We start from the raw sequence: 21,603 nt of genomic DNA, 5'->3' as shown, positions 1-21,603 counted from the left end.
AGGGAAAACAACATTTAAAATCAAGCTGCAGAAGCATACCTTTATTTCTTGAAGTATTTTGTAATTGTCGTCTGCATTTTCATGCAGATTCCGGCTGACATCACAATTTTTCTTAACTGTTCCAAATGGCCAACAGCACCCAAGCTGTCAGGAGTGTTCAGGCAAGCGTCCTCTAATATTAACAGCGCCTCCGAGACTTCCCGTGAGGTGCGATGAGGTCGTGGCTGTATCTCCTCGCATGATTCTTCGTCGGAATCGTGGTCTTCATGGGTGCCCGTGACATCATTAATAATCTCTTGATTGGTCAGGAGACCACTCGTGGCGACACCATGATCAATCGAGATGTAGTCCTGAAAGGTCACATCTGTGGGAAGGACAGCATCGAAAGTCGGGCAGTCATCGTCGGTGGACTCGGTCGGTGGACTCTGCTGCTTTTTCGGCGTTGCCATCACTGTAGCACACGATGGTGGTGGCATGCAAATACGGTCACAATAGAAGAAAAAAAGAACTCCGCAAGAAGAGATGGTTCCGACACGACAACACAAGGGAAAATGGCGTCGGAGGCGCTGAGTGTAGAAGAAAGAAGACGCCGACGTTCGGTGACGCTGCGATCGCCCCCACTAGTTGATGATGATGGCGATGCCACTCAGGTTTCGGTTTCACTCCAGTGGTGCCAACGCTGCTTTATCACACTTTTGTGTAGCATCAGCCGTCAGCATTTGTCCGAATTAAACGGTGCGGAGCCAAATTCCAACGAAATAACGAAGGTCTGGTCCCATAGATTAACATGCACTTTGGACGGGACCAATAGAGCCATCCAAATTATCCGAATTAATGGGTGTCGAATTAACGAGCTTTTACTGTATAGCATTTGCATCTAGGACATTAACCCCAACAGAACGGAAGTACTCTGTGGGTGAAAGAGGAGCCTAAGCGTGTTTATTTGCAAGTGACCAGTGGCATATCCATTTGCGGGGCAAGCGTCTCATGCTCAGGACAGATCACCAGGCGGTCCTTGTCCTGCTCTCAGCAGGTGATTCAGGCAGACGTCCTCTACGTATTTGCCGATGGTCAGCCAGGTTAATGTATTATAACTTTGACATTGAGTGCTGCAAAGGGTCCGAGAATTGTGAAGCTGTTGGCTTGTCGAGGCTTCTACTGCAAAACGATAATTCCACTACCTTAGATGAGGAGATTGTCTCCCTTGTAACCCCTGTAGTCGATAAGCAAACTGTTTAGGCAGCTACTGCTTCCGATGAAGCATTGCAACGGGTCATCAACTATGTATAGTTAACTGAAGGATGGCTCCAGGAAAAAAAACCTGACAAGCCACTAATGACATACTTGCATGTACACGAGGAGCATTCTTTCATTGATGGACTCCCATTGCGGGGTGTACGTGTAGTAATTCCAAATATACTAATACCGACCTTCTTGCAATTAGCACATGAGCCCCATCAGGGTATTGTTCGCACTAAACATCTACTACGCGAGCGCTATTGGTAGCCCCACATAAATAAGTGTGTGGAGGAGTTCGTCAGGCAATGCCACATCTGTCAGCTTGCAGATAAATCTGCTAAAACTGCAGTGCCTCCCTTTCAGCCTGTAAAAGGGCCTGAACAGCCGTGGCAGCAACTGGGTATGGACATAATGGTCCTTTTCGTACAGATCCTATTCCTACATAGGCCATTATATTAATGGACTATTGTAAATGGCCTGAAATATTTTTACCAATTCAGCCACGACGCACGAGTCATAAAGCTACTCAGTACTGCTTTAAGCGGTGAAGATCTGCCAGAGACCCTAATTACAGATAATGGACCCCAGTTTACGTCCAGATAATTTCAGGACTTCTTAAAGGAAAGAGGTATCGTTCATCACTTCTCTTCCAACTATTACTCGTAGGCAAACAGGCTAATAAAGAGATTCAACCGTGTTCTCAAAAAACACATTCAAGTGGCTAAGCTGCAAGGAAAGGATGTCCTTCAAAGCACTAGAGTTCTTGAGATCTTACAGGATCACCCCTCATGCCACGACTGGTTGTTCATCAGCTGTTCTACTTCACGGTCGCCAACCGCGATCAAGATTAAACATCAGTAAGCATAAGCTTCGAATACTTCAACGTACCTCTCTTTCAGTACTTCGCCAAAGGGTTCAGCAAAAGCAGCAAAAAGCAAAAGCCTGTGTAGATACTCGCACAGGTGCTAAACAAACTCTCCTTGATATGTGGGTTTTAACGTTCCAAAACCACCATTTGATTATGAGAGACGCCGTAGTGGAGGGCTCCGGAAATTTCGACCACTTGGGGTTCTTTAATGTGCACCCAAATCTGAGCACATGAGCCTACAACATTTCCGCCTCCATCAAAAATGCAGCTGCCACAGCCGGGATACAAACCCGCGACCTCCAGGTCAGCAGCCGAGTACCTTAGCCACTAGACCACCGCGGCGGGGCAACAAACTCTCCTTAAAGTAGGCGACAAGGTGAAGGTTAAGTTACATTCGAAAGGTCTATTCAGGTTTAGCCAACCCCTTACAGACCTAGAACAAGTTAATTCATCCACATTCCTTCTAAGCGATGGAAAAAAGTGGAATGCGTCAAAGTTAAGGCTCATCCCACATGTGACTGCAGCATCCCTTCCAATAATGTCTCAGTCAGCACCGATCTCTCCTGATACACATTTCCTCTTTATTCACGATGACTTGAGCAATTCACCCCCTCCCTCTAATACAGAGGTCTTTCCTCAACACCCAATTCTTAGTGTCCCGGCTGTCTAGCTCAGCGCGACTCCGCACCACCTGACGTGCACTTTTGAGTGCCTGTGACCCAGGACCATTTGTCGGGCCTTCAGAAAGGAAGCCCTCGGTATTCCTCCTCACCTACTGTAAATGCAATAAATCTAATATGGGGGCGGGAGATGCAGGAAATGGTTCTTCCGAGTCTGCTTTCGACAGCGGCAATTCGCTAAGTTATTCTGGGAGAGATGGGCACGGAGTTTTGAAGTCGGCTTCCGACAGCCCCATTTCTCAAAGTCATCCTGCAAGGCCAGGGTCGCAGTGTCCACAGAGGACACGTAAGCTCCCCACCTACTTGAAGGACTATGTCACAGACTGAAGTGGTCATTCCTCTGTGGCTGTGCTGCCTAGGAGGCCGCGGTATAGCCACAGAGGACCAGTGCATGTTCATGCGCAGTTCATTGAACAGTGCAAGTTGACAGTTGTGTTATGTGTCGGCAAAGGGTATTTTATCTTCATTATTTTTTATTTTTTATTTATTTATTCAATACTGCCAGCCACCCTTTGGCAGCCAGGGCAGGAGTGGTACAGTGCAGAGATTGAACACAAAGTTCACACGCGACCAGTAACACGGTCCGCGGTACAGAGGGAAGCAATAATGCAGTAAGCTTACAGATTGTCACGACACACAAGCGCACGCAATCAGTAACACGGCCCACGATTCGCAAAGCAGCAGTAATTCTCGTTACAAATAGCTACATGAATATACAAAAAACCGGCAACGCTAGTCTAATGCAAAACACACAAAGTACACTACGTGCATTAACCAGGAAGCATGGAAAAAAAAAAAATTAATCGGATGTTGCCATGTAAAGATAAAAAATATTGCACAAAAAAAAAAGACAAGCAGTGTGCGTTGTGGCATGGTAGCAAGATAACACGTGAAATATGTTAGTTCAATAGAACAGGGGAACAAGACCAGCACTTCTAATCATACACAATTTTGAATAGCCGTTGAAAAAGCATTTTGATTAGTTAAGTTAGTAACGTCGCGTGGCAAAGTGTTCCATTCTGCTATCGTTCTCGGGAAAAAGGATAGACGGTGAGTGTTTGTTTTCGTGAAAGGTATTAGGATTGTTTTGTTGTGCTTGTTCCGGGTGGGGCGTGCCATGTTGAATTCGAGATAAGTATTGAAGTCAAGCTTTGAATAACCATTGACTATGCTGTGTAATATTTTAAGTCGATGTAATTTACGACGGGACTCTAGTGTTGGTAGGTCAGAACGCCTGCGCAGTTCTGTCACGGATACTCGCCTGCTGTATGCATTGTGAATAAATCGCAGCGCTTTCTTTTGTACCCGTTCGAGCATCGCTGAATCCGTCGTTGTGTCTGGGTCCCAAACAACGTCTGCATATTCGAGCAAGGGGCGGACCAGCGTAGTGTACGCAACGGTCTTCGTTCTGCTTGTACGGTGCTGAAGTCGGTGTCTTAGAAGCCAAAGTCTGCGCAGTGCTGATGATGTAATATTTTGTATGTGTTTGTTTCAGGTGAGGTTTGATGTCATGGTTACACCCAAATATTTGAACTCGTTAACAACCTCTAAGTCAACATTGTTAATTTGATAAGCATATTGAAATGGAAACTTTTTGCGCGTTATTGTCATTTGGCGGCACTTTGTTGTGTTGAGGCTCATGTTCCAATCGGCACACCAATTACTAACAGCTGTTAAGTATTTGTTGAGAACTTTCTGGTCATTTACCGATTCAATAGGGAGATAAACAACGCAGTCATCGGCAAAGAAACGGAAACGCACCGGACAGTCGAACTGTAAATCGTTTAAATAGATAATGAAAAGCAACGGACCTAAGACGGAGCCCTGTGGGACTCCAGAAACAACTGATGACAAGTGAGAGGCAGAGTCACCTATCTGAACGTACTGATACCGGCTTGATAAGTAGGAGTCCAACCACTGAGTTATTTTCTCATTTTTGACCAGTGCTGTTGATTTTGTTCCATCTAAAGTCAGGCTGGCTACTGTAGTAGCCAACGTATGACGCGCCGTACTGACGTCACAGGCTACGTCATGTGCCTGTACTTATATTGGCATGCGAGCCGCTTGCTTATCACATTAAACCTTCGCCACCAACTGAGTCCAGCGTCGCCTTGCTCGCCGGCTACAACAGATGGCGACGAGGATGGGATAGGCTGCACCGAACGACGGGGGCGGATCCTGTGAGCAACGACAGCTGGAAGGCGAAAGGCAAGGTATGGCGAAGATGTGGGAATTTGACGCCTTCATAGAAGAAGGAGACGAAGATTTCGCATCGTATGTAGAACGGTTTGGGCACTATTGCAAAGTAGCCGGCGTACAAGACGAAGAACTTAAAAAGTCAGCCTTCACCTCTGCCATAGGAAAGAAAGCATACAAGACGCTCAAGGACCTTCTTCTACCTGCAAAACCTGAAGAGAAGACGTTCGAGGACTTGGTGAAAGTGCTGAGTGGCCACTACGAGCCTTCAAGTCAAGTCATTGCGGAGCGTTTCAAATTCAACAGGAAGTACCAAGGAGAAGGGGAGTCCGTCGCGGCATTTGCAGTCACGCTGAAGCACATGGCAGCCAAGTGCAACTAAGGTACATTTTTCGACGACGCTTTACGGGACCGGTTCGTCGCTGGGTTACGGAATTCCACCATTCAGACGGGTTTACTGAAGAAAAAGGAACTGACGTTCGAATCGGCCTGCGTTTTTGCTAAGAGCGTTGAGCTAGCGGAGCGGGAGTCGAGGGGATTCCGACCAACTGCGAATACGGAGGCCGACATTCACGCTCTAAAGAAGACGGGGAAGGAACCGGAGTTTGCCAGCAAGCCGAAGAACAGTTCAATGCAAAGCTGCTATCGATGCGGTCAAGAGCATAATGCCCGTTGCTGCCGTTATCGTAAATTCAAATGCCATCTTTGCAAGCGCGTGGGACATTTGGCGCGCATGTGCAGATGCAAGCAACCGGCGCCTGGCACCGTCCACAACGTGAGTGACGAAGCAAGCGGAAGCACAGAGCTGCTGCTGCACGGTGTGTATCTGGTGGGCACGGAACAACCATATGAAGTTGAAGTACAGATAGCCGGCCAGCTTGTGAAGATGCAAGTAGATACGGGCGCAGCCGTATCATTCGTTCCGGAATGCGTTTACCGGCAGCTAAAGCAGCCGCTGCAGCTTGCGAAGTGCGAGATGAAGCTCAAGACTTACGGCGGAGCAACGCTACAAGTGAAAGGCCAAGCGGAGGTTTTGGTCGATTATAAGGGACAGCGGAAAGTCCTGCCAATCATCGTGGTACCAGGAGAGAAGCCAGCACTCCTAGGCCGCGACTGGATTGCGAACCTCGGAATAGACCCAAACAGCATTCACGAGGTGCACGCACAACCGTCTGTCGACAGCATCCTGTCAAGGTATGCCAGCGTTTTTCACCTGGTTTAGGGTTGATAAAGGGTTATCAAGCAAAACTGGTGCTTAAGGAAGGAAGCATGCCAGTCTTTTGCAAGGCGCGGTCTGTGCCGTATGCCATTCGTGAACCTGTCGAGCATGAGCTAGGCAACTTGCAAAAAGAGGGCGTACTGGTGCCCGTAACCCGCAGCGACTGGGCCACGCCGCTGGTAGCTGTTCACAAGCCAGACGGCACAGTACGATTGTGTGGAGACTATAAATTGACGGTGAATCCATGTGTGAAGATCGACCATTACCCACTGCCCGCGGTGGAGGATTTGTTCACGACACTGGCTGGGGGCAAGGTTTTCACCATTCTGGACCTTTCGACGGCATATCAGCAAATCGAGGTGCACCCTGACTCGAGACCCTTGCTGACTATAAACTCTCACATGGGGTTGTTCCAGTATGTTCGAATGCCGTACGGAATCTCAAGTGCACCTGCAGTTTTCCAGGCAATCATGAACGAGCTGTTGAAAGGACTACCGGGAGTGGTATGCTACTTCGACGACGTCCTCATCACGGGAGCATCGCATACCGAATGCCTGGCCCGGGTGGAAGCAGTCCTGCAGGTTTTCAGGGACCACGGCGTAAAAGTGAAAAAGGTACCTTGGCATGATAACTTTTTACTCCAAGTTCATGCCAAACATGTCTTCGAGGCTAAAGCCTTTGTATGCACTGCTTCAGAAGGATAAGAAGTGGGTCTGGTCCGCAAAAGAAGAAAAAGCCTTCGCGGAGAGTAAGAGCCTCCTTACGCAAGCGAGCGTGCTAACATTCTATGACCCAAAGAAGCCTCTTGGATTAGTCTGCGACGCCTCTCCTTACGGGGTTGGCGCAGTGTTGTTTCATGTCGTGAACGGGGAAGAAAGGCCGATAGCTTATGCGTCACGCACTTTGAGCAAGGCCGAAAGTGGCTACGCACACATAGAAAAGGAAGCGTTGGCTGTGATTTTCGGAATCAAACGGTTTCACAAGTATCTTTACGGCTGTGAATTCACCATTTATTCCGATTACCTTCCCCTGGAGGGACTGCTGGGGCAAACAAAGCCAATTCAGCAAATGGCAGCAGCACGCATGCAGCGCTGGATGCTAGTGCTAGCTGCATATCGCTACAAATGGGTGTACAGAAAGGGAGCCCAAGTAGCAAACGCGGACGCGTTATCGCGATTACCGCTTCCGAACGACACCGACAAAAGCGACTACGTTCCCTTCTTTTCAGCAGTAGAAGCCGTACCACTATCTGCGAAAAGGATCAGTGACGAAACCCAAAAAGACCCAGTTTTGTCTAAGGTGCTGATGTATGTTTTGAATGGATGGCCATCGTACGTGTCAAAAGACAACGTAGCCCCATTCTTCTCGCGGAAAGACGAACTGTCGGTAGACTGTGGTTGCATAACATGGGGAACTCGGGTTGTTATACCTGAAGCGGTACAATCTGAAGTCTTATCGCTTTTGCATGAAGGGCATCCAGGCATCACTCGCATGAAAATGCTATGAAGAAGCCATGTGTGGTGGCCAAAGTTGTGCGACCGCATTGAAGAAACTGTAAGAGGTTGTTCAACTTGCCAACTAACGCAGAACTCTGTGCCCCACGTGCCGATGTTATCGGGGGGATGGCCAACCTGCAGGTGGCAGAGAGTTCACCTGGATTTTGCCTACTACAAGAACGACTCGTTTTTAGTGCTTGTCGATGCGCACTCCAAGTGGGTGGATGTTCTGCACATGAAGTCCACTACAGCACAGGCGACAGTTGAAAAACTCCGCACTGTTTTTGCTGCATTTGGGCTTCCCGAGAGAATTGTGACTGACAATGGGCTGCAATTTGTGTCTGCTGAATTCACAAATTTTCTCAACTCCAATGCCGTGCAGCACACCAAGACACCACCTTACCACCCAGCTTCAAATGGCACGGCGGAGAGGCTTGTCCAGACCGTCAAGCGAAGCTTCATCAAACATATACGGGACGAGCAGAACACGGGAGTGACTCGGACGATGCAACATCGGGTAGACCAGTTCCTGTTCACCTACCGAAACACACCGTGTTCGACGACCGTTAAGACGCCAGCCGAACTGTTTCTTTCATGGAGGCCACGCACGAGGCTGAGCATCTTGCATCCGGAGCTAGCGAAACGTGCCGAAGCAAATATAGCTCGAAGACAGAGTCAGGAAACCCATACTTCATGGAGGGAGTTCGAGGTTGGCGACAACGTTCGTGTGCGAGGAAACAGACCGAGTGATCCACTTTGGTTGGAAGGAACAGTTGTGCGACGAGTTAGCAAAGGAACATACATAGTTCGAATCGAAGACCACGAGTGCTTTCTGCATGCGGACGATATTGTTCCTAACACATGCCTTGCTCCTCTTCCCAGAAGCGTGTGGATTCCTGAGCAAACCCGCATGGCACAGCCGGGTTCCACTCCGTCACAAAGCGACAGAGACACCGCATCGGCGCCAGACGGGCCTGCACCAGAGCAACGACTTCCGCCACCTGACCGAGCCAGCGTGACGGAACTGCCATCACAGCAGGCGCCTGACGCCAGCTCCCAAGAAAACGTCGCGCCACCTGACTTGCGACGAAGCACAAGAATTCGAAAGCCTCCCGAACGTTTTGGCTATGCTGCTAAATAAAGGGGGAAAAGATGTAGTAGCCAACGTATGACGCGCCGTACTGACGTCACAGGCTACGTCATGTGCCTGTACTTATATTGGCATGCGAGCCGCTTGCTTATCACATTAAACCTTCGCCACCAACTGAGTCCAGCATTGCCTTGCTCGCCGGCTACAACAGCTACTTCTGCTAATTTTTGTTTATTGAAATGTGTAAATTGTCATAAGCAATTTAACATAATTCAGGACCTTTTTTATATTGTATATTTGCTAAGGCACGTTGCCGGGCTAGTTGGTTGAGATTCATCATTTTCACTGGTATATTGTACAAGGATGCAATTTTCCCAGGGGGAGACGTGTCGCATGACCCCTGGTGTCACGGTAACACACCAGTGGGTTAGGGCCGTATTCTGAAACGCTCGTTACCTCAGTAAGGGAGCCTCAACTCTTAAGGGCACCTTATCGCGCATTATGGAATGCTCCTTACTAAGTTTCCCTCCCTGAGGCCTTCCCTGGTGCTCCCTCAAGTGAAAGTAGCAACAGGGCAACCTTCATGCCTTCTTACCTCGCTCCTTGCCCTGAAAGGGCACTTCTCTGCTGTACTCGCGGGTCTTCCGAAAGGGGGGAAAGGAGGCACCGCAGCGCTCCGCTGCCACTGCCAGTCGAAAAAAACAGAAGGGCTAACTGTGCATCGTTGGCTGATTTTGTGGTACGAGCCAGGGATTTCTTGTTTGGTGATCTGTATCGCTACGCGTCACCATCAGTCAGAAACCTGAGGGATCAGTTGAACCCTCTAGATCTATACAACAAGGAAGAATTCCGGATGAGGTATCGCTTCACGAAGCAGTCTGTGATGCACATACTGGAAGAGCTGCACCTCAACCGGAGTAATGATAACCGAGGAGAGCCCCTCCCACCTTTGCTAAAGTTGCTGATCACTCTGAGGTTTTACACAACCGGTGCCATGCAGTGTGTTGTTGGGAACCTCGTCAACATGTCGCAGCCATTTGTGAGCAGAAGCATCTGCGAAGTAACGCAAGAAATCTGTGTGCAACTCTTCCCGAAATACGTGCACCTACCTAGCACTGCAGAAGTGAAATCCGTGAAGACAAGGTTTTACGATATTGGTGGCTTTCTAGGCGTGACTGGTTGCATAGACTGCATGCACGTGCAAATCATCAGTCCCAGCGGAGACAACACAGAAGTTTATCGAAACCGAAAAGGCGTATTTTCCATAAATGTGCAGGTAAGTTTTGGTCTCGTTCACAGCTAATTAGTGCATTTCACACATGTTTGCGTTGTTTTCTTTGGAAGTTTTGTTTGCGTAGAGGTAAGCAATTTTAATGAAATGGAACAAATTTTTTGTTCTAGGCTGTGACAGGTCTCGAGCTGCAGTTTTTTGACATCGTTGCAGGCTGGCCTGGGTCTGTTCACGACAGCCACATTTTTGCAGTCGTGTCAAGACATCGTACGAGCATGGAGCTGTATCTGGCGTTCTTCTAAGCGACCAGGGATACGCTTGTCTGCCATACCTCATGCCACCCCTGACAAATCCCAAGACTGCAGCAAAAAAAAGGCACGATGCGCTTTTTCAACATTCCTGGCGTCGTTTGATGGTGTGTTGTACATGCACGTTATGGTGGGTACCACAGAAAGCATGCAAGGCTTAAATTGAAGAATATATAGTTAAATGAAATGGTTTGTTCAAACCAATCGATGGGCGGCACGTTAATAATAAGACGCCACGCCTTTTACGAAGTGTACAATGTGAAAGCGGTTAACATTAAATTTTTATGAGAATGTACGTCACATGTGTGCATAAATTAAGTGGAAAATTACGAAAATAGTCTTTGGTCTCACAAGCCGACTTGATTTCACTGATAGAGTTGTAAGATTGCTTGTTTCTGCGCAGGAACAACAAGAGCCAAATCGAAATGCGAAACACCGTCGAGAGAAGGTTTGGGGTATAGAAAAGAGAGTTTGCCTGCTTGACGACAAAGATTCAAACAAAAGAAGAGGACCAGTGCAATAATAACAGCATGTGCAGCACTTCATAATGTGGCGTCTAAATTGCGTGACCTCTGGCTGAATGTCGGTGAAGAAGACGATGCATGTGACCCAGGGCTCGCACCACCCGACACAGCATGTGGCAACCAGCTGCAAAGGCGCCTCATTGACAGACGCTTTTCGAGCACTGCAGCTTAGAACAATGAAAACACAGACTAACCATGCAATACTTTATTTATTTGGAGGTACTCTATATCGTCACTAGCCAGCTGCTTGGCAAGAATATCGGCTCTCATTGAAAACACCTTGAGCTTGGCTTTGAGGACACGCAGTTTCATCTTGTCTTGTGATATCCTCTTTTATTACTCATTGGAATACTGCAGCCTTTTCCAATTATGCTCCTCCTTCATCATCGTCATTCTCGCATTATGCTCAGCTAGTTTCTGGCACCTCTCTTCCTGCAGCACTTGTAGCCGAGACTCAAGCTTCGTTGACAGTGACTGCTACAGAAGCGCACGCCAGCTGGCTGCTGTCTCCTGTCCTGTGTATTCTACCTGAATGTAGAAACAGTGTCCCACAGTGTCCTACCAACTTGCCCAAGTTTCCACGCTTCATAACTTCGTTTCTGTAGTGGTGCTCAGAGTTTGCTGGGGGCTTCGTTGCTGCGAGCTTCTTGTAGTATGTTCGGGCTCATTAAGGTTTGCAGGCAATGGAGATGAGATGTTCATAGCATCCATATTAAAACCCGTGATGCTTAGTTCAATGATGAGGTCTAGAAAAATGACAATGTAAATATTAAAAATGTAAAGAATGAAAATGTAAAAACGAAATACAAAATTTTTTTTACAAAATTGTCTGTCTAGTGCGATGTTTTATATTTCTCTATAATACTGTAAAAAATCTCTAAACTCCAATGTCTCCTGTTTGTACATTATGGGGCAAGCTCGCATGCTTAAAGCTGAAGATGGACGCAGTAAGCCATGGAGAATGCGTAGTGGCCTAAAGGTTGAAAGTAATTACTTGAGTCAAAATTATGCATGAAACGTGGTGGGGAAGTTCAAGCTCCTGAAAATTTTCAATTTGCATGTGTATATAAGCATGCAAGCACATAGAAACAAATTCACAAACCTACGTAAAGGGTGGATGAACCCACCGTGAACTATATTTCTGGCTACAAGCCTCTTCTTGCGAGCACGGGTCGCCTCGTCCACAAACGCCTGGAAACGTAAAGTATTTTCCAGCGGTACGTCCGCATTGAATGCATGCTTCTTTGGTTGTGCAGAAGTGTTAGAGCTTCCTCAAGACGCCAAAGCACAGCTGGCTATGCAAAACTATTTCTGAAACCTCACAGTGTCCCGCAGGAATGCAAACTGTATTGTAGTAAGACGGTAAGTCGGGCCAGTTGGTTAGGATTCATTGTGAACTTTCTTACAGCGCAACACCAGAAAAAAAATACAGGACAGGGAAGGAGTAGAACAGAAAGAAAAGACAGCGCCCTCTTTTCTTTCTGTTCTACTCTTTCCCTGTCCTGTATTTTTTTCTGGTGTTGCGCTGTAAGAAAGTTCACGATGGATGCAAACTGTAGTAGTGCATATAGTGAACTCACTCTTGTTGCTCTTTCCACGTCGTTCTGCATCATTGCAATGATGATATTCTCAACGCTATCAGCGGGTGCTGATGGCAGTAAATGATCGCTGTCGTAAGGGTTGTCCACTCGCTTCGAAAGGAGTGAAACCGCAGCTTCGATCATGGGACGACCGCTCGTTCACTGGTTCTGACGGCGGCCCACCTCCTGCATTAGACACCTCTTGAACAGAAGAACAAACTTTAATATAGGATTTTTTTTTTTTACCAGTGGCCATGGCATCCCTTATTTGCCTAGCCTTTTCTTTCTTCCAGCGCTGATTGAGATTATCCTACAGCTTGTGCAGCTACGGAACAGTGCGCGGTCTCACAATTTCCGCACTGTTGAAATCGGCCGCCAATGCTTCCCATGCCTTTTTCTTTCTTCCCAGCGACACTGCGTCCAATTTCTTATTTTTCTATCGATTACCTGTATTTATGCACGAGCTCGGTAACCACGTCCTTTTCATTGTCAGTGAAAAATTGCTTCCCAAGCATGTTTTCCCAAGTGCGATCGGACGGCTGTCCAAGTTCCTTCTGGTATGCAGAGACGGCAAAGACAGAATGATCAGTGTCACCTCACGCATTTTTTTTTTTGCAAAAAAGAAAGAAAAATGCGAGAGATTTGTCATAGGGTCTTTATGAAAATGACAGCTTTCGTTTGCGTAAAGCTAATGATGGCTTCTGATGTATGGGGATTTTTTACATGCTATTCGAGTTTTTCCTACAATAATACAGGTGCAGCTGAGTAGGAGAAGATCGCCGAAACCTCTCTTTTCTTCTCTAACATAGCTGGCATATTCTCACGATAAATTGTTTTAAACATGACAAGCCACGGCCGATCTGAAAGCACGCGCTCGCTATTTTCTAGCACATGCCTCTAGACCGGCCGTGGACAAGAAAAACAGCTTGTACATGACGCCCATCGTACATACCACAACTATACGTGCCATCCGTTTTCGTTTTTCTACGGATTTTTATGATAAGCTGTCGGGCGAGTGACCTTTGCTTGAAAGCTCACGACTCTGACGCACTGGAACCTGTTTGATGCGTTCACAAAGCAAGTCCTAATATCCCTTTTGACAGCTGTGCGCAAGAAAAAGTGGTTTATTCGTGCTTGGTTCACAAGTTCGTCAAACAAACTGGCCGAATAAAGCGAGCTTCCTTGTGTCATGGCAAGGTGGATAGACAACCTTCAAATATTCCGACTGTTTACGACAACTAATAATGCAAGCTCGAGAGAAAAAGCCCGAAAAAAAACCAAAACAAAAGCATGTGCATCGTCCTGTCTTCTTTGTGTGTGTGTGTGTGCGTGGGTTGTGGGTTTTTTCCACGCTTTTTCAAACATGAACAAGTATCTGTAGTACACTGCGGAAAAAAAAAAAAAGCAGTTTATCCATTATATTTAACGAAATGCATAGAAAATATTCCATACTATATTTTAAAAACGGATGTTTTGTCCGTATTTCAAGGTACTCTCGAACCCAGACGTGTGGACGACTTGCCTTACCTTACTAAGGCGGCCCTTTGCAAAGGCATGTTGAAGCAAGCTTTGAGAATATGCTTGCTCCCTCAAGGAGCTTCTTAAGCTAAGGAGGCATAAAGAGCTTCTCATGTAAGGTAAGGAAACGGTACAAGGCAAGGAGCGTTTCAGAATACGGGCCTTGGAGTTTCCTGTAAATGCCCCTAGGTGGAGCTGAGCCTTTACCAAGTCCGTTCCCTGCAACCAACCCGGTGTGTATCTGCCATCATGTGACCAGTGTATGTGACTAATCACCTTCTTCCCAATTCTTGAAAACCCGCGGCAATAAACACGGGAGAGCATTCTCTCGTCAGCCAAGCAGAAGTTTGTCTGCGTGTCGTCACTCCCCGGTTGCTCAGCCTCTCCACCAGCCTGCCGCCGGCTTCGTCATGCTCCAGCCCTACACAACAGCATCCAATCATGGTTCCCTTTATGTAGACCATCCATAATTTGTTTCCAAGTTGAAAATTTCGAAACTATGCTTCCAAAACGTCTGACCATTTATTGCACAAAAAAAAAATGTATATCACAATACAAATCTAGTTAGTTAACTACAAAAGAAGCCACAAAACATTGAAAACGGAAAAAACAAAGTGGCAAAAACAGACAGAAAGCAGAGACGTGACACTAACAACTGACGTCTCTGTTTCTGTAGCTCTGCTTTTTTCGATTTCGATGTTTTGTGGTTTTGTGGCTGCTTTTGTAGTTAATTAAGTATGTACCAGCTTGCCCAACAAGTAACTCTCTTGAACAAATCTGCTTCTGTTGGATGCAATAAAAAATAAATAAAAGTAGCTTTACGAAGACTGATAGTTGGGCTAGTTGGTGACACATTATGGGTGGTAACAGAACACAAACTCACAGGACGAAGAAAAGGGACACAAATAACTTTTAGTTTAACAAATATCCCAATTTAAATTGCTTCAAATGCTCAAAAATCTTCAGGAAACAGCTCCACATAGCAGCCTACTTAAAAATATCACAATGCTATTCTGCTTGTATTGCGCACCATCAAAAATAAACTTAGGTTTACCTAATGTCACACTATGTTCTTTCGAACGCACAAGGCACAAAAATCCCCCAGAAGCAGCTCGTGATAGCTGCTCACTTATACATGTCACAATTCAATTCTTCTTGTATTGCATGAAATAAAAATAAAGAAGGTTTTAAGAAAATATATGAATGCAAATTGCTTCAAATGCACAAAGCACGAAAATTCTCATGCTTCCCCACTTCAAGCAAATTCCAGTAATAATACGGAAAGACGGGCTAGTTGGTACTGCTGCATAATTGAAGTTTTTGCGCACACACACAAGGACACAGAAGAAGGGACTATCTGCGCTGGTCCTTGTGTTCCCTTCTTCTGTGTCCTTGTGTGTGTGCGCAAAAACTTCAATTATGCAGAAATTCCAGTAGCCTTTGCTGAATTTGGACAGGGAGTAAGTGTAGCTCACCAGTCTTCTTCTTTGCAGCCTTTCTCAATTTATTTGATTTACCAATGTATGCTACGTCATTTTCTGCCTCTGCTTTTTCAGCATAGGCATCTGGAGAAGCAACATTAATTGTGGATTCTAGCATTTTTTTTTTCTTTCTTTTCATGGCATCAACCTTTTCCTTTATGCAGTGCTTCTTCCTCTGCTTTGAAGCTTCACGGTCCTGATTTTTCTGGGCTCCCACGTATGCTCCATACTTGTGTGAAGCAGTTGACACTGCTGTCCTCAGTGCCTATAAGTCCACACATTGAACTTTGTAATGTTCTTGCAAGTGCTTAAAGAACTTCAAATTGACATTGGGACCGTCAGTAGATGTCAGGAGAATCTTTGCCAGGAGCAATGGCTCAAGCAAGCTTAGAAACTCTCCCTGAATGTCATCCGCTGTAGAATGTCCCAGAGAAATGGAGGTGTAATACCTGGTCGTCACTTTTTGAGCGGAGTCTCAACACCTCACGTGCACATTGATCTGCTTATTATGTTGATAGTCGTTTACAGACTCATAAAAAAGTACGAAAAATTCACACTGCTGTATCTCTCGCTGCAAAGCCGAAAGAAAGAAAGGCCTGAGACCATTGCATGCCACATTGGCACATTTCTACTCACCACAAGAAAACGCCTTTGCCACTTCACTGTCTGGGAACATCCACCGAAATAACTCTCCTGCTTGCATTGACGACAAGTACGAGAAGTGAGATGCGACAACTTTTAAAGTTCAAAAAATTTCTGCACCAGTCACAAGCTCGTGCTTTTTAGAAGCATTGTTTAGGCTTGGCGATTGCAATGGAGATGCTATAGTGGACTGCTCTGTCAACACAGGCATCAGGTAGCTTTTCAGCACACTCCCTTGCCCTATTTTGACTGCCAATATGCTTGGCACTCTTCGTGTGGCTCTTGAAAGCAGATTTGCCCATGGCAGTCACATTAAAAGTTTTGCTGCAAAGCTTGAGCTTCATCCGATGCGAATTCGTCATGTCAAGTATAATTTAGTGCTTGTAGTCGTCATAGTAGAGCCATGTAGTCTCAAAATTTGCTTTTTCATGGCATTGTTGCAAATAACGCATCACTTCCACTAACACGTAGAAGGCATGCTAATTCCGAAAAGTGCTGGCAGCACGACAGCATGAATAGGCCGAGCCTGCGCACAAGTCGAACGAAGCGATGCGATAGCTACGGGGCGACTGCGCTAGCAGCCAATACTACTTTTGGTAGCATCGGTGGTGACGTTTTACGCCATTGATACAACATGTACGGTAAACGCTGCCTTCGAGACTCGCATCATAAAATGTTACCCGCTGCCTAACGAGAGTTGGCTCAATAGGTATAAAAATTGGTACGATTTACTGGCTGCATTTCAAAACCCAAGCAATTAACAAAAGTTCATCAACGAAAACCATTTTTACCAAAAATACAAATTTAAATTTATCAGTCAAGAAATTCAAGGTTTTTCAAGGGCTGCTCCAAAAGGTTTTTAAGGGCCTTGAAAACAGATTTTCGATTTTCAAGGGTATTCAAGGGTTTTGAAAAAGAACCTGTGTGCATGCCTGCTTGACTATATCTTACGAAATCATGACCTGGACAAAGAGAGCAGTCGGCGGCTTCAAGAAAAAACCCTCTATTTGGCCGAACTTGTGGCCGGGAAAAGGAAAAGTCAGAACGGACTGGTTCAAAAGTCAAGGTCTTTACTTAAAAGGGTCTTGAAAACAGATTTTCCATTTTCAAGAATATTCAAGAATTTGAAAGACCTGTGCACATCCTGCTTCACTATATGTCACGGAGTCATGACCTGGACAAAGGGAGCAGTCAGCGGTTTTGAGACGAAACCTTTTATTTGGCTGAACTTGTGGCCAGGAAAAGGAAAAGTCAAAACTACAGCAACATACACTGTACGGACTGTTCCAAAATTCAAGACTTTTAAGGGCCTTGAAAACAGACTTTCAATTTTCAAGGGTATTCAAGGATTTTAAAGCACACCGTGCTTCACTATATGTCACGGAGGCGTGACCTGGACAAAAAGAGCAGTCGGCGGTTTGAAGACGAAACCCTCTATTGAGCCGAACTTGTGGCCAGGACAAAGAAAAGTGAGAACTGGAGAAATATACACTGTACGATGATAAGAGCGAACAGAGCATCAGCCATTGATAAAGTGATCATCATTGAGACGTGGCATCTTTTACACATCATGAATAAAACCTTCCAACCTTATCACTGGTGGTTGTGCAAGCTCTGGAATAAGCTTTACTGTTTGCGTCTTGCACGCACTCTTAACAAAATGATCTACCAGTCATGAAGCTTCTAAAACGCTGAGACGTGGTCTGCAGCCAGCATTGCTGACAGACTTTGCTCGTGTAAGCCGAATACAGTAAAATTGAAGATAGAAGTGCACGTGGCAATAATGTAAGTATTTAGTGCAACTTGGTAATCCCTAAAACCACTTACACATTCACACACGCTTCCACTCAAGAAACACATAGCACTCACTACCAACTGTTTATTGTGTGTGACTGACAACCCTATATACTTACAGGATGATGTGCAAAAGCAATGAATAACAATGACGTGCCTGTGCAAAGATTAAACAAGCGATGTAAGAACAAGCCACCACCCAACAAAAGAACAAAAAAAACAAAGAAAACAAATAAACCAGCTAGGTGCACTATCTTGCAGTGATAAATTGGACTATGTGTGCCGCTGGTCTTTCAAAACAAAAAAAAAAAAAAAAAAACTCACCAATTTGTGTCCACGCATATGCACTCGCAAGAGACATGGTTGCCAGAAAAAACACCAGAATGCTTTCGTTACGTGCTGCATGGGGGGGGGGGGGGGGGTCGTATACTGTGTACCTTTAACATGCGAAAAAGTGTATGTCGGTAAAACCAAGAAATGCATAAATTACAGGCTACGAGAATGTGCACAAAAAATTAAGAGAAAATAGGATTAAGTACGTACATCTTGTGGCACATGCTGCAGCATGCGATTGCGAACCATGGTTAACAGACAAGCAGGCTCTCAAAAAAAGTGTGAAATCATTTGCATATGTATCATAGGAAACATCCTTTATAGAAAAAAATTAAGGATCACTGAGTTAGCAATCCATCCATGCTTTTGCATCGAAAGAAAATGTTTTTTTTCCCGCTAAGCAAGATGTTATTCCTCCTAGATGGTTTATCTGTTTTCTCTTTATTGGGCTGGCTCTTTCTGAATATTTACACATGCGCATCGCTGTTGTTCACTGCTTTTGCACATTATCCTGGGTGGTTATAGGATGGTCAGTCACGCACAATAAACAGTAGGTAGTAAGCACTGTATGGGGCATGTGTTTTAAGGGATTTAAGAAGTTGCACTAAATTACTTACAATAAGATGAGTTCCCAACTAGCCCAACAGCATGTTTTAATAAGCGATTAATATAGTGGCATGCCTCCAGATTACTGTTGACCACTGAAGTGCCCCTAAATCAATAGACACAGACAACCATGAAAATAACCCCCCAGGATCACTCACAATGCAATGCTACCAGCTACTATGGCACGCTAAAGTAAATTCTCCTTGCATACCATGACAACAAAGAAAGCTAAGTTGCGCCACCTTATGTGTGTCTGCTGATATGCTGGTGACACCCTCGAGACGAAAGTCAAAAGGTGGCAGCGGGAATCCAGCATCATCCATGAAAGGCACCAGGAAGCCTCCAAGGCAGGCGTCCACATGAACAGGGATGCCATAGCGGAGTCCCAGCTGATGTAGAAGAGAGAAGAAGCACTCTGCTGATCAGCACAGGTTCCAGAGAATCACTCACAAACATCGCCATCTGACGGCCACATATTCATCACAGGACAGACACTGCCCCATGCTTCAGGTAGTGCTGTTTGCAATAACAAAAGCTTTCACAAATACTATAGCAATTTTTGATGCACAAAGGCTTGCATAGCTGAGAATGCTATTTTACCTCTAAAACTACTAAGTCACAGGTTACTGCTCATAAAAACATAACCACACCGGAGTTTAGGTGCTGCAGAGTATTCGAAAGAAATTCAACCACCACAGCTGTGCAGCATTGATGGAGGCCGTAACGATCACAAGAAATTCAGCCACTGACAACAATATCACAGAGCATTTAGTCCATATTCCGAGAAAGTCCAGGATTCTTTCTGTTTTTTTTTTCATGAAAGTGTCACACATTGGTGCCACCACTTAAAGAGAAAGAGCGCTCTTGAACATGAACAGCAGCTCCCACTGAATGCAATAGTTTACCAAAAATAGCAGTCACAGCAAAATAGTAATGTCAAACCTCAGTACTATACTTGAGATGTAAAAACAGCGCAAAAAATATAGACAAGGACAGAGGAAGAGATGACATCCCAAGCATAAACCACCAACTAGCCCACCTTTTGCTATTATTGCAATTTATTTCTTGAGCATCGGGCTCTTCTCTCTATCCCAACGTTCTTTACGATGACCCGGCCTCCTTGGTTTCTACCATAGTCGTGTGTGTGTGCAGAGCAAGAGTATGCTCTTGGTATATAAAAAAGGGCTTGTGCCCTCCGGCACTACAAGGGATGTGCGGGTTCTTCAAACCTTCGGTGGGACACGCCAGGAGGATGCGTTGCATTTTGTGCTCTGAGTGGTGAAGGCAAGTACGTTTTTTCCAAGATTATTTGGTGGCAGCTTGCTCCACTGAGCCAACATACAGCCAACAGCATCGCCTGAAAGAATGCAGGAAGACGACCAAGGGAGTCACCGAGTTCCTTTGGGGCAAGGTACGACTGACACTTCCAACCAGGAAAAAGAAAGGACTGACCCAAGGTGAAGTGCCCCTTCTTGGTGATTGTTCTATCCCGGAGGACGTTAACAAGGTTTTAAAACTGGGACCCAAGTTCGCGTTTGAACCTAATGTTCCACCGGCGGAAAAGGTAGCTTTTTCAAGGAACATTTCTCAGTATGTGCCTGAAGGCGAGCTAATAAGGTGCGTGTCTGATTGTATCGATGTGTGCACTCAAACGTCGTTGGCTAGGCGAGGGCTCTCCCCTGACATGTTGGTCGTAGAATTTTCGGAGGGGAATGGGCTTAGGGTTTATTTGTCGGATAAGGAAGAAATGTTTGTGGTCATGAAAGAGGGCATTTTCAATGAAAAATCTGAGACAGCCATATTGAAGAGTTTCAAAAGAGAGGACGTTAAATCAGGGAAGGTGAAACAGCAGGCTATTGATTGCTATGCTGCAAGATAGGAATCTGTCCCGTCTAGTCAGTAGAGTAAAAAAGGCAAAAGAATTAAACTTGCAAGTTTTTTTCTGAGTGAGAACCCATAAACTTAATTCCCCGTTCAGAGCCATTATATCAGAACAAGGAACTTGGCTGTCTGATATGTCGACTTACTTGCAGATGCACCTGGAAGCCCTCAATGTAGTCGACCCTTTTGTAGTAAAGAACTCTGAAGGTATAGTGGATTTTCTCAATATATATAACCCGGGTTCTTGTTCGGCTTTCAGCATCGACATTGAAGACATGTTTTACTCCTTACCGCATGATGAACTTCTGCAGAGTGTTAAATCATGTGTGGTTGAGGACAATAATGAAGTTAAGTTTGTTAACAGTTGCACCGTTTCCTTGGAAAGCTTTCTGGAATTGCTGACGTTTTACTTGCGGTCAATGTGTGTGTAGTGGAAGGGGGGCTTTTATGTCCAAAAGTCTGGTGTTAACATGAAATCTAGAGTGGCACCAATTTTAAGTAATATTTTTCTGGGACAAGTCAACAGGTCTGTTGCCGATAAATTGATCAATATGTCCTGCTACATTTTTCTGTATGTTGATGATTTCTGGTGGGCTTGACAGTTGTGCCGACATGCAGTATCCCTTCACGCCCTTCGCATTTATTGTTCAGGTACGTTCGCCCAACTCCCTTCATGCAAAAAAAAAAAAACTAGCAACTGTTTTTTGCTACAACTGCCATGCCCACAGTATTTCTTGTGTTTTGTTATGAATATCTTTACATGTGTGAACATTGTCTTAAAACTGCTACTGTTATCAGGTGACATAGAGCTTAATCCAGGCCCTACCACGCGTGGCACAAACAGTCAAACCGACCAAACTATCCAGGCACTTCTAACAAAACTAGACGAAGGCCAGGCTCAAATTCTTTCCGAACTG

At 45.5% G+C, this 21,603-nt stretch overlaps 2 protein-coding genes and 1 long non-coding RNA gene across 12 annotated transcripts in view; 1 reads left to right on the top strand and 2 right to left on the bottom strand.

Moving 5' to 3' along the window:
- LOC119162974 (THAP domain-containing protein 2-like) overlaps nucleotides 1-10,690 on the top strand; it is a 187,677-nt gene extending 176,987 nt beyond the window's left edge. For both annotated transcript variants that reach the window (XM_075884550.1, XM_075884547.1), the window contains one exon: nucleotides 10,233-10,690. Coding sequence is in view for 1 of the 2 variants with exons in the window: in XM_075884547.1 (XP_075740662.1) it covers nucleotides 10,233-10,321 (89 nt within the window). In the remaining variant the exon portion in view is untranslated. The remainder of the gene's footprint in view (nucleotides 1-10,232) is intronic.
- The window catches only part of Sply (Sphingosine-1-phosphate lyase), a 707,429-nt gene that overhangs the window by 155,559 nt on the left and 530,267 nt on the right, over nucleotides 1-21,603 (bottom strand). For 8 of the 9 annotated variants that reach the window (XM_075884541.1, XM_075884540.1, XM_075884536.1 and 5 more), the window contains one exon: nucleotides 19,048-19,194. The exons of the other annotated variant lie outside the window; for it this stretch is intronic. In XM_075884541.1, the coding sequence (XP_075740656.1) occupies nucleotides 19,048-19,194 (147 nt within the window). The remainder of the gene's footprint in view (nucleotides 1-19,047; nucleotides 19,195-21,603) is intronic. 9 annotated transcript variants of the gene reach the window in all.
- Nucleotides 11,427-13,272, bottom strand: LOC142786857 (uncharacterized). The gene is made up of 2 exons (XR_012889188.1): nucleotides 12,432-13,272; nucleotides 11,427-11,597 (listed from the first exon to the last, which is right to left on the bottom strand). It is a non-coding gene; the product is annotated as an uncharacterized LOC142786857 (long non-coding RNA).

The sequence above is a fragment of the Rhipicephalus microplus genome, unplaced genomic scaffold (genome assembly GCF_043290135.1).
Source record: "Rhipicephalus microplus isolate Deutch F79 unplaced genomic scaffold, USDA_Rmic scaffold_34, whole genome shotgun sequence".
In the NCBI taxonomy this organism is placed as follows: domain Eukaryota; kingdom Metazoa; phylum Arthropoda; class Arachnida; order Ixodida; family Ixodidae; genus Rhipicephalus; species Rhipicephalus microplus.
This window is presented reverse-complemented; position numbering and strand designations above follow the sequence as displayed.